The following is a 12,154-nucleotide window of genomic DNA, read 5'->3' on the forward strand; positions in this document are numbered from 1 at the left end:
TTGTGAATCAATAAAAAGCTGCCGCAGTTGAAAAACAGAATGCAGGTTTATGTAGAGCTAGGATGGGCAGACTGCAGCCTTCGGGCCAAATACTGCTCACCTTCTGTTTGGCAAATGAACTTTTACTTAGAACACAGCATTTTTCTCCCCACTATGGATGACTTGAGTCCTCGAGACAGAAAGAGAATGGTTTGCAAAGCCTAAAAGACTTGCTTTGGCTCTTTACAGAGAAAGGTGGCCACCTCCTGGAGCAATTGCAGCCCCGGCCAGACCTTCCTCTCAGCCCCTTCGCCAAGCCCACCCTGGGGCTCCCACTCTCTGGAGTCCGGTCACCCCAGCCCAGGTTCTGATTCCCAGTCCCTCAGTGCTCAGCACCCACCAGGAAAGTCTGCCTGCTCTCCTGGTTCAGCTTTTCCTCCCATCTCCTACTTGAGCGGGACTGTCTGTCCTGGGAGACAGGAAGTGCTCATCTAATCATCAATCAAGGTCCCTAGAGAAAACCTAGGCCCAGATTCCAGGCCACCCCCTTTATTTTACATGAAGGAAATGGGGAACCAGCACTTGACAGGTCCCTCTCACCATCTCCTATTGCCCCACCTCTTGGCCCCGTGTTCCAGAGGGGACACTCGAGGTCATTGAGCCTCAGAGTGGGCTCTCAGACCCCCTTATCACCCCCTGGGGTGACCCTAAAAACACCCTCCTCCCAATACACACACACTCTCTCTCTCTCTCACACACACACACATACACATACTCTCACACATACACACATTCACACACACTCTCACACATACACACAACACACTCATACATACACACATTCAGACATACCCTCACACACACACACCCAGACGTACACACACTCATACACGTAAATGTACACACACACGTACACAGACTCACACACTCTCTCACATACATACACACACTCACACACATTATCTCACACATACACTCACAATACACGTAGTCAGATGTACGCACACACTCTCTCATACACTCTCTCACACACACTCATACACACCCTCACACACACTCGAATCTTTTCTTTGGCAGTGGAGCCCAGGGCCCTGCACAGTGAGTCTCAGGGCCCAGCGCCAGGTGCTGCAGAGACCCCCACTGTAGTGACCCTACTTCACCCACTCTGGGGGGTGGCACCATCCACACCTGCTTCTGCTGCTTGTTCTCTCTGTCCGGGCAGCTCTTCGAGGTGGAAGGATCATGAGGGCTGGTCCCAGAGGACCTGGGGTGACTCATCCACAGAGAACCAAACCCCTTCTTTGAGTCAGCCCTGCTCTGGGCACTGCAGACCCATGGCCTCCCCTCATCTTGCCTCCACCCCTTCACCTGTCCAGTGGGGGGATGACCTGCCACCAGGGGCGACCGTGATGGCCGAGTATCGGTGACAATGCCTCGTCAACCGCAAGATCCTCTGTAAACATTAGCAAGAAGCGTTGCCTCTGGTTTCTGTGCTGAGTTAGCAGCACGTGATATCTAGTGTGGAGCTTAGAACTTGGCATGGATTTCACGAGAGGAGAGGCCTTGCAGCTTTTGTGTGGCAACCAATATAAATAGTGGAAAAATAAATAACTGAAAAACATCTCCTCTCTCTTTAGCTCCATAAAAAAGCCTCTGTGTCTCACATCATGTGGGAGGCAGGCTGCTCACTGTGAGACCCTGGAAGCTTCGGTAGCAGATGGAAGATTGGCCCCCAAAGAGGTCCACGTCCTAGTCCCTGGAAACTGTAAACACGTGAGGACACGTGGCAGAGGGAGTCCAAGGTTGCAGATGGAAATAAGGTCGCTAGTCAACTGGCCTTAGAAGAGGGCGAGTGTGCTGGGTTACCCAGCTGTGTGTAGTCACACATACAGCTGATTCACTTCGCTGTACAGCAGAAACTAGCACAACTCTACAAAGCAGTCACACTCCAATAAAATAAAATAAAAAATAAATTTAAAGAAAAGAAATGAAAGAAAGGACTTCCCTGGTGGTACAGTGGATAAGAATTCACCTGCCAACACAAGGGACATGGGTTTGATCCTTGGTCCGGGAAGATGCCACCTGCCAAGGAGCAACTAAGCCCGTGAGCCACAGCTGCTGAAGGCTGTCTGTCCTAGAGCTCAAGCTGCACAACAAGAGAAGAGGCCGCAGAGAGAAGCCCACACGCCACAAGGAAGAGCCGCCTTCACCCGAGCGACCAGAGAAAGCCCACAGGCAGCAACAAAGACCCAGCACAACCAAAGATAAATAGATAGATGGATAAATAAGAAATTTTAAACAACCATTCCTTTGAAAAAACAGAAGCGAGAGAAGCATCCAAGGGAGCTGTGATGACAGAAACGGCCTGAGAACTCCAGCACTTCCAGCTTTGAAGATGAAGGAAGGAAGCCAAGGGCCGAGAAACGTGGGTACCTTCCAGAAGCTGGAAAAAACTCAGGAAATTGATTGCCTCCCAGGGCCTCCGGCACAATGCAGCCGGACTACACCTGGATTTGGCCCATGTGAGGATTCAAACCCACAGAACAGCAGCATATAAGCAGGTGTTGTTTTAGATCATGATGCTTGCGGCCATGTGTTATAGCAGCGACAGGAAACGCACAGAGCTTCCATTCCGGGCGCCGGCAGGCTCGGGCTACTGAGGGTGCTTCCAAGGCTGCCAAGAACAGCCCCGTGACCTCCACCAGGACTCACTGCCCCTGAGCCACCGTGCCCTGGGCTGATTGCTGGCCCTCCGGGGATGGCGGTGAGAAAGGTGCTGCTGTAACCAGACTGGGATAAGTCACAGAGCATGAGAGGGGTGAACGCCAGCCTTCTCCACAAACACAGTGCAGCCCAGGCTGCAGGTCTGCGCTTGGCAAGGGCGAAAAGGACAGATAACCCCCACATGGGGCTGCTTCCTTCTGCCATGCTGCTCCCAGTTCTAGCTGCTACCTGCTGGGCGATAACTACATGCCCACACTCACAGCTGGACATCTGAAACGCTTTCACTGAATAAATAAATGAAGGGTTCCCCAATCTGCATGTCGGAATAACCTCCCTCAGAGCTCTGTGGCCATCCCCCCAACTGGCATGGCCCAGTAACAGCGGTCCAGGGAGACAGGAGGCACCTACCACACCCCAGGGCATCCTGACTGGCATTGCTGGTGGTCACGACTCGGCCGAATCCTTCCAGGCACCCAAACTGTGTCCTGGGAGAGGTGCCAAAGCGGTCGCCTTGGAGGAAGCGGATGGAGGTGTCTGCCAAGAACGTCTTGGAATCCAGATGAAGCTGGAATGTTCCGCTCTGGATCAGATCTGCAAAGCGCCCAGCGAGATACTTGCCAGCCAAGGCCTCCTCTGCAAGACAAGAGGAGACAGGGGTGTCGCCTCACTGTCCCTGCTGGGGGTGGTCCAGGTGCAGAGCTTCCCAGGATGCCCACGTTGAAAGGAGACATAGGCCTTACCCAGTGTCTCAATTCACAGAGGGAAAAACAGGTTCAGAGAAGGGGGTTGATTGACCCAAAGTCACACAAATTCAGAAGCGCATCTAGGACTCCAGTCCAGGCCTCCAGCTCATGCTGTTTCTGCGACAGCAGTGTGACCCTCAGTGCTTCCCAGGTGGTGCTGCTGGTACAAACCCGACTGCCAGTGCAGGAGGCGTGAGACCTAAGGGTTCCATCCCTGGGCGGGGAAGATCTCCTGGAGGACGGAATGGCAGCCCACTCCAGTGTCCTGGCCCGGAGAATCCCACGGACAGAGGAGCCTGGTGGGCTCTAGTCCACAGGGTTGCAAATAATCAGACACGACTGAAGTGACTTTGCAAGCACACACGCAACGTGACCCTCGCTGGTAGAGAATATCATGACCCCAGTCACTCATCCAAGGTGCGTTATCCAGGTATGCAACTGTCTCAGCCTTTGCCAAGCCACCATTTCCGAGGCTCAGTTTCCCCAAGTCTGCTTTTGAGGTTGGTGGGGATTACAAGAGAGGACATGATGGGGCCGCTCAAAGGGAAAGTGGAGCCTCCACCTCAACGTTCAGCTTAAAGCTGGCAACGTTCCAGCTGTACGAGGGTTTCCTAGGAAGGAAGCAGGTGGGCAAGCCCCACACCTGGGGTGTCCCGTGCTGGGACACCCCAGCACACGACGAACGTCCCCACCACAATGGCTGCTGTGAAGGAAACCCCAGGCCATTGATGCCAGGAATAAACATCACATCCATCTGCAGCTTCAAACACACCCAAACTGTGCAGTCTGTTGCCAGAGAACAACAAAAAGGGGCTCTGAATTCATAATGCTGGGGTTTCTCTGGCAGCTCAGCGGTAAATAATCCGCCTGCCAACGCAGAGACGTAAGAGACGTAGGTTCAATCCCTGGTTCAGGAAGATCCCCTGAAGAAGGACATGGCAACCCACTCCAGTATTCTTCCTGGAGAGTCCCATGGACAGAGGAGTCTGGCGGGCTACAGTCCACAGGGTCACGAATGAGTCTGATATGATTTACAGACTAAAGAACAACACAGCTCATAATGCTATGGGGAGGAGTGGTATTAATAATTACTGTCACGAGCACTGCAGAATGGCTGAGATGCCGCCTGCCTCCTGGGTTACACTCTGGTCTCTCCCTCGACTTCTCCCTCATAGAGCAGCGGTCAAGCTCCAGCCAGGCCTGACCCTGGGTGTCTGGCCATGAGATAGTGCCGGAGAAATAGGAGAAGTTCTAACCATCTAGTCAGAAGACCATGGGTTGTGTCCCACCGTGGCTCAGAATAACAATCATCAAGTCCGCGCTACTCCCTCTTAAGTCTTTCTATTCTCAATTCATCCATACCATCACTGTGCAGTTCCAAATAGTGTCCTGGTGGGTGTAAACAGTGTCAGTGGTCTGAGAAGTTCTCTGATTAGAAGTAGAATGAGCAAAAATTATAAACCAACAGGGACTCCCTCACCCTACCTCATTGTCCCCTTCCTCACATGTGTCTTCCTTCTCTGTGCCCAGAAAACACTCTCAAAAGCAGTCAGAGGGTATTATTATATTTAGCGCTAATCAGCTATGGGCCAGAACTCTCGCTTTTTATAAACTTCTCAGTAACCAGCTCCACCCATGGGCCAGGCACGTGGTGGGCTCTCTGGCCCCACAGGGAGGCTCTGGGGCCGCACTGGCTCCATCCGATGGACGGGGACACTGAGACCCAAGGAGTCTGCGTGGTCTCAGGGCAGCAGTGTAAGAAAACATACCAACGTCCCGCAGGTCCGGGAGAGAGGCGGAGGGCACGTCCGCAAGCTGCAGTTTCCATGTGATGTTGACTCCTAACCGCTCCCTGCTCAGACACTCCACCTTCACTGAGGAGTCGTCACAGACGGGGATGGAGGCAGGGGTTCCCGCCATGTTCACCTGCACAGAGATGCAGACAGGAGTTCAGGAACACGAAGCCGGGAGCCAGCTTTGCCGAGCCTACGCCGGGCACCGAAACTGGCTTATCTTAATGTTGGAGGAGGCCCTGGAGAGAACAAGACTACCCCTTGACCTGGGAGCTGGCTCCGGTGCGACTGGAACTCCCGGGCCCTCCCCTGTCCTTTGAAAGCCTGCTCTGCACCCCCAGCACCTCGTGGGAGCCATTTGAGAGGGTGCAGCCTTGAGAGAGCCAGAAACTGAGGTTCTGGGTCCAGAGAGGTTGAATCGCCTGCCTTTGTCGCACAGCTTGTAGACAGAGGTGTTAAGTGGCGTTAAGAGCCAACGTACATGGGGAAAGGATTGAAAAACTATAGATACATGTACATGTGAAAATAAGATAGACTACAAAAAATATACTTATAAAAAATGTAAAGTTTCTCAAAAAGTAATAAAAGGGCACACGCGTGCACACACACACACACACGCACACAGATAAAGAAAGCTCAGACACTCCAAATTCAAGGGGCCATAATTCACTGGAGAAACAATTTCTGCTGACTGCCCAAGTCCTCGCAAGACCCACACCCAGCAGGACACGACCCTCCCTCCCGGGAAGCACCCACTGGCTCCTCCAGTGTGACCACGCAGCCTGGCTTCTTGCCCCACCTAAGCACGCCCCACAGTGCCCACTGACCATCTGCAGGGCAGGGTGGGAGGATGGATGGTGGTAGGACCCGGTTAACTCGAGGGCAGCACCAGGCAGGGCCGGGGATCCACACGAGCCTCACTGTGTGCTCTTTGCATCGTGCTCTTTCAAAGGCAACAGCCAGGAGCTTCTGTGTGGAGTGCTCGGCACACATTAGGAGGGGCATCTGTGCGCAGACAGAATGGCCAGTGAGACGGGTACCAATCCCACCTCTACCTCTGTGTCATTAGCCTTATCTGAGCTGCTTTCTCATCCTGGGTCTCAGTAGGTGAAATGAATGAGGGTTGAACTGTAGGTTCATTTGAGCCCTGAGGTTCTCTGCCCGGTGACCCTGAGCTCAGTCCGAGCCCCACTTGTGGGAACATACCTGGATCTGACAGAAGCCGCGGGCCGTGAGCTCGTCTAACAGGAAGACCTGGAACGCCAGCAGCAAGCCCGAGTAGTCGGCACTGCACACCTTGCCCGGAGGGAGCTGGAGCTGGAACTGAGCTTGGGTCTGGAGAGTCTGCCAGAACTGGGGCCCTGCGGGCGAGCACCGGAGGTCAGCAGACAAAGGCAAAGAGCTATGGGGTTCTTTTGGGTTTTTTTCTCTGCAAAAACTAACCCTTCTTCATTTTACTTGGAGTCCGCAAGTGCTGCCATCTTGCATTGTCACCCTCTGGGTCTCGCTACTTCCCAGCACGCCAGCTTTTCTCTGAAATTACTTAGCACCCTCACTGCAAGCTCAGTCCTGCCTCAGCCTTTAAACCCAGGCTGAGGTCCTGGACAGTCTTCTTGGAAAATCTTCCATACTACCTTGCACTCAAACAGGGCCGTGCCACCTGATTTGGCCAGTTCAGAATGGTTACCACAGCCTAGTGCAAGGCTAAAGTTGTGCAGTGCACAACCTGTACAAATGTACACAGCAAGCCTGCATTCCATTTTAGGAGTTCAGGACCCACACCTCTCTTCCCCCAAGTGCCTTACTCATGACAAATTTAGCTCTGATTCCTAGCTACTCAGTCACCATCAGGGGGACAAGTCACTTATTTGTCCAAATCACATTCTGAACTTTTTCTGGGTAGCATTCTCTATTTCAGAATGTTTTGTGACAAATTTGTGTCCTTTGCCCCCCCCTGCCAGCCACCCAGAGCCTTGTGACAGTCAGTCCCAGAATCTGGGTCTCTCTCCTGAAAGTCCCTCCTGTTGCCCTGGGTGGACCTAGCACTGGTCCCTGTGCTGACCCCTGCCCTGCCTGGCCGTGAGTAAGTACAGCCAGCCTTTGCGTAGGTGGACACAGTCGGAGTTTGGTGTAGCTTCACAGCCATGAGAATGTGAAAGCAGGTTCACTGTGAGAGCAGGAGGAAGGAGCTACCCATATTTAAATACGGCCCAAGTCCACAGTGATCAGAACAGACGCCATAGCCTGGAGCTACAGTTGGACCGGGAGGAGGCGGGGCAGGGAGAGGCTGGTGTGGCAGTGTCACTGTGACCCCAGAAGCCAGATCAGCAACTCTGAGCTTGTCAGCATCATAGTAACCAACATGGCCACTGGAGCATCTGCACCTTGAGAACAGTCCTGTATCCAGGACTCCCCATGGAAGCCAGAAATGACAGAATGTGTCTCAGGGAGCAGACTGCTTCAGAGGAGCCACAAATGAAGCTTTGCCCCAGCGGCCTGGGAAGCCCAGCTGATCATTCTAGAAGAAAATGCTGCATTGAGCGCTCTGTCCTGCTCTGATGCCACCTGGCTATCATGGACACGCTACCCTCAGGCGGGAAAATGAAGGCCTCGGCCCCGAGCCCTGGGGAGGTGGGGAGTGGGACTCCAGGCGGACCTTTCTGGGGCCACTCACGTTGGCAGGCATGGGGCTGGGGCGGCTGGGACTCCCAGCGTCTCCTCTGCACGCTGCACAGCAGTGGCTCTGGCGGGAAGGCGCTCTGGTAGCCCCGGCCGCACCGTAGTTGGCACTGCTGCCTGGTGGCTGCGCCCAGGCCCAAAGCACGTTCACACAGGACGGCCCCGCCAGCCACGTCTGCCACGCTGAAGGGTAGTGGGCACTGTGGACCTGAGGGGAGGAAAGGGGCAGCTGTGGGCACCTACCCGGCACCAACACTGAGCACCTCCACCTCCCATTTCTGCTCACGAGCACGGGCCCCCCCTCACCCTCCCTTCTCTCAGGCCAGCCGGGGCCCTCCTGCTCCCTCTCCACCCTCCCTGTTGGCTAATCCCATCCTCTCTCATTGTAACAGCCACCCCTGGGTCAGGGAAGATCCCCTGGAGAAGGGAATGCTACCCACCCCAGTCTTGCCTGGAGAACTCTATGGACAGAGGAGACAGGCGGGCTACAGTCCATGGGGTCGCAAAGAGTCAGACACAATGGAGTGACTAACACTTTGATAGCACTTTTGAGCAGAAAAGGAAATGGCACCCCACTCCGGTATTCTTGCCTGGAAAATCCCATGGACAGAGGAGCCTGACAGGCTACAGTTCACGGGGTCACAAAGAGTTGGATATGACTGAGCAACTTCGCTTCAACTTCAACTTCACTTTGAGCAGAGATGACTCTCACATCTCCAACTCCACTCAGGCCCTCCAGAGTACCTTCCCGTCTCTAAATCCAGTCTCCTCCACCTCAAAGCCAACAGGGCCAGGCTCAGCATCTGCTGCCCATGCCTGCTCCGGCTTCAGCAATTCCAGCTTGAAGCCTGGCGCCTTTATCCAGAAAGATGGCAGCCAACCCAGACGCTCCCACCTCCTCTGCCCACCAGCTCAGCTGCAGCTCACAGCTCCTTGACTTCTCTTCATCCCCACCACATATCCTTCATTTAGACATGCGTCATCTTCTCCCTGAACGGCCACGGAAGCTTCCTCACCAGCTCCGTGTGTTTGGGCCTCACCCACTGCCCTCTGCTCCCATGTCCAATCCATTCCCCCCGCCAGCAGAGAAATGTTTGGAGCTGGACTTGGTTCGCAAGTCTCCCTAGTGCCTGCTGGCCCGACTTCCTCTCTGCTCTGGTCTCCTCTCCAGCCCCGCTTTGCCCCAGGGCAGAGATGCTATTTCCCAACCATATGCATTGTACAGGCCATGTCCTTACTTCTTCTACCAGCTTATCTGGCTAGAAGATTTCTTTTTGGGTCCTCAGTTATCAGCACAACCCCTTTAACTTTCTAACACTTTTCACGGTTCTTCCAGGCTGACTTTAGCCACCTTTCTCCAAGTCCCCAGGCTCCCTGGAGTAGACTGCCTTGTGATCAATTATACAAGACTATCTGCATTCCGGTCTCCCCACTGGACTGAGCCACAGAAGAGGAGAGGATGTCTCTCCTCTGTTTACCCAGGGCCCAAGGCTCTTCACAGTCCAACTCTCACATCCATACATGACCACAGGAAAAACCATAGCCTCGACTAGACGGACCTTAGTCGGCAAAGAAATGTCTCTACTTTCGAGTATGCTATCTAGGTTGGTCATAACTTTTCTTCCAAGGAGTAAGCGTCTTTTAATTTCATGGCTACAATCACCATCTGCAGTGATTTTGGAGCCCCCCAAAATAAAGTCTGACACTGTTTCCACTGTTTCCCCATCTATTTCCCATGAAGTGATGGGACCAGATGCCATGATCTTTGTTTTCTGAATGTTGAGCTTTAAGCCAACTTTTTCACTCTCCTGTTTCACTTTCATCAAGAGGCTTTTTAGTTCCTCTTCACTTTCTGCCATAAGGGTGGTGTCATCTGCATATCTGAGGTTATTGATATTTCTCCCAGCAATCTTATTCCAGCCTGTGTTTCTTCCAGTCCAGAGTTTCTCATGATGTACTCTGCATATAAGTTAAATAAGCAGGGTGACAATATACAGCCTGACGTACTCCTTTTCCTATTTGGAACCAGTCTGTTGTTCCATGTCCAGTTCTAACTGTTGCTTCCTGACCTGCATACAGATTTCTCAAGAGGCAGGTCAAGTGGTCTGGTATTCCCAAAGCAGAGACATTACTTTGCCGACTAAGGTCCATCTAGTCAAAGCTATGGTTTTTCCTGTGGTCATGTATGGATGTGAGAGTTGGACTGTGAAGAAGGCTGAGCACTGAAGAATTGATGCTTTTGAACTGTGGTGTTGGAGAAGACTCTTGAGAGTCCCTTGGACTGCAAGGAGATCCAACCAGTCCATTCTGAAGGAGATCAGCCCTGGGATTTCTTTGGAGGGAATGATGCTGAAGCTGAAGCTCCAGTACTTTGGCCACCTCATGCGAAGAGTTGACTCATTGGAAAAGACTCTGATGCTGGGAGGGATTGGGGGCAGGAGGAGAAGGGGATGACAGAGGATGAGATGGCTGGATGGCATCACTGACTCAATGGACGTGAGTCTGAGTGAACTCCGGGAGTTGGTGATGGACAGGGAGGCCTGGCGTGCTGTGATTCATGGGGTCGCAAAGAGTCGGACACAACTGAGCGACTGAACTGAACTGAAGGCTGACCTGGACCACAAGATCCAGGAGCGTGTGTTAAATCAATAGATGAATGAGTAAATTAAAGAACAGACACGCTCAATGACAATTTCACACCTGGCTAAAGATACAGTTAATTACCTGACTCTAGAGCACAGCCTTGCTGCCTGGAAATGTCTGGCTTTACAGCTTGCAATCCTCATGTGACTCAAGGTTACCTGGGGTCCTCAGATGGAAAGCTACTCATTTTGGTCTTCAGGGTGCAGCCCGGGCTTCTGTCTAACCAAGTCAATGGCCTCTGGACAAGGTTGGGTGCTGTCATTTGCAGTGGGCTCACTGTGTTGGCCCTTAGCCACCAGGCTGAGCAGTTTACAGAGACTATTTGAATTGACCCTAACAATGATGATCAGAAATAGCTATGATTCCCCTCCCCATGCCCACAAGTTACCGTTGGGAACTTGAGGTTACGGGACTTGCCCAGGGTTACCCAGCAAGGGCATTGGCAGAGCTGACACTTGGGTCTATCTGTCTGACTCCCTCATCTGAGCTTTCTCCCCACACTCTGTAGCAAGTCAGCAGGAAGAAGCTTTGGGGAACTCAAAGTGCTTGTTGTTCCACTTGCTTTCAACACATTAATGACCCTCTGTGAGTCCCAGTTTTTCCGTCTGTAAAATGGAGAGTAGGACTTTTCTATCTATTTACCTGCATCCCTGGGGGGCAAAAATGGGATGTATGATGTGACAAGCACATTTTAATAGGCGACCTCTGCACAGGTGAGCTACGATCATGGAATCCTGGCAGGGCCAAGACACAGGGGGTCTTTCCAGACCCAGAAGAGCTGTGCTCCCAGACCTGTTCCTGCAGGACACTCAGCAGTCCGCTCCTTGGGTCCCAACAGTGCAGACCACTCTTAGATGTCCTCTGAGTTCAATGTGCCTGACGCTACGGCTGACACTCATTGCTCTCGGCAACGCCCAGCAGGGAGCTCTCCTCATAGACACCCATCAAGCACCCGCTATGTTCCCTGCATGGTGGCAGTGGCTGAGCATCTTGAAACAGAACCCACAGAGACTGGGAGACTCAAGGACTTGGGAGAAAAGGCGTGTAGTGAGAGCCCTGGGCACGCACCACAGGTTTGGGGCAGGAGACAGAGCCCCACGCAGACAGCGTTGACTCTTCCTTCCCACCCTTCTTTGGAAGACTCCCCTCTCTCTTTACAAATATAAACATCACTCTACAAATGTAAAAATTCTCTTTACACATAGAAATCACTAGACTTAATTAAATGTGTTTGCAGTTCCAAAATGTTGCCTAGAGACTGCAAATGTTAAAAAAAAAATTAGGCAACAAAACAGTAAAAACAACAGAAGAAAGGCGACTGCCATAAAATTAGTCATTTTGTGCAGCATTTCTCTACCATGCCAGACCCAGCATCCCAAGTTGTAATTAATAATTTGCAAAGTCTTCATTTACTGCTCTGAAAAAAACCTCACAGATAATGTAACCCACTTGTGCACACACATTTTAAAATGACTACAGTGTCCTGTGACTTGAGTATACAGGAAAAACTAAAGGTAAGTAATTGATAATTCAATAATATGTTTAATAAGTAATAACGTATTTCAATATTATATATTCATGTACAGTTCAATA

General features: G+C 52.2%; 1 protein-coding gene across 2 annotated transcripts in view; it reads right to left on the reverse strand.

Annotated features, from left to right (window-relative positions):
- The window catches only part of TG (thyroglobulin), a 231,513-nt gene that overhangs the window by 188,637 nt on the left and 30,722 nt on the right, over nt 1-12,154 (reverse strand). For both annotated transcript variants that reach the window (XM_027972878.2, XM_042254076.1), the window contains exons 17-20: nt 7,914-8,126; nt 6,446-6,600; nt 5,216-5,372; nt 3,112-3,336 (exon numbers count right to left, since the gene is read on the reverse strand). In XM_027972878.2, coding sequence (XP_027828679.2) covers nt 3,112-3,336; nt 5,216-5,372; nt 6,446-6,600; nt 7,914-8,126 — 750 coding nt within the window. The remainder of the gene's footprint in view (nt 1-3,111; nt 3,337-5,215; nt 5,373-6,445; nt 6,601-7,913; nt 8,127-12,154) is intronic.

This window comes from Ovis aries, chromosome 9 (genome assembly GCF_016772045.2).
Source record: "Ovis aries strain OAR_USU_Benz2616 breed Rambouillet chromosome 9, ARS-UI_Ramb_v3.0, whole genome shotgun sequence".
Taxonomy (NCBI): domain Eukaryota; kingdom Metazoa; phylum Chordata; class Mammalia; order Artiodactyla; family Bovidae; genus Ovis; species Ovis aries.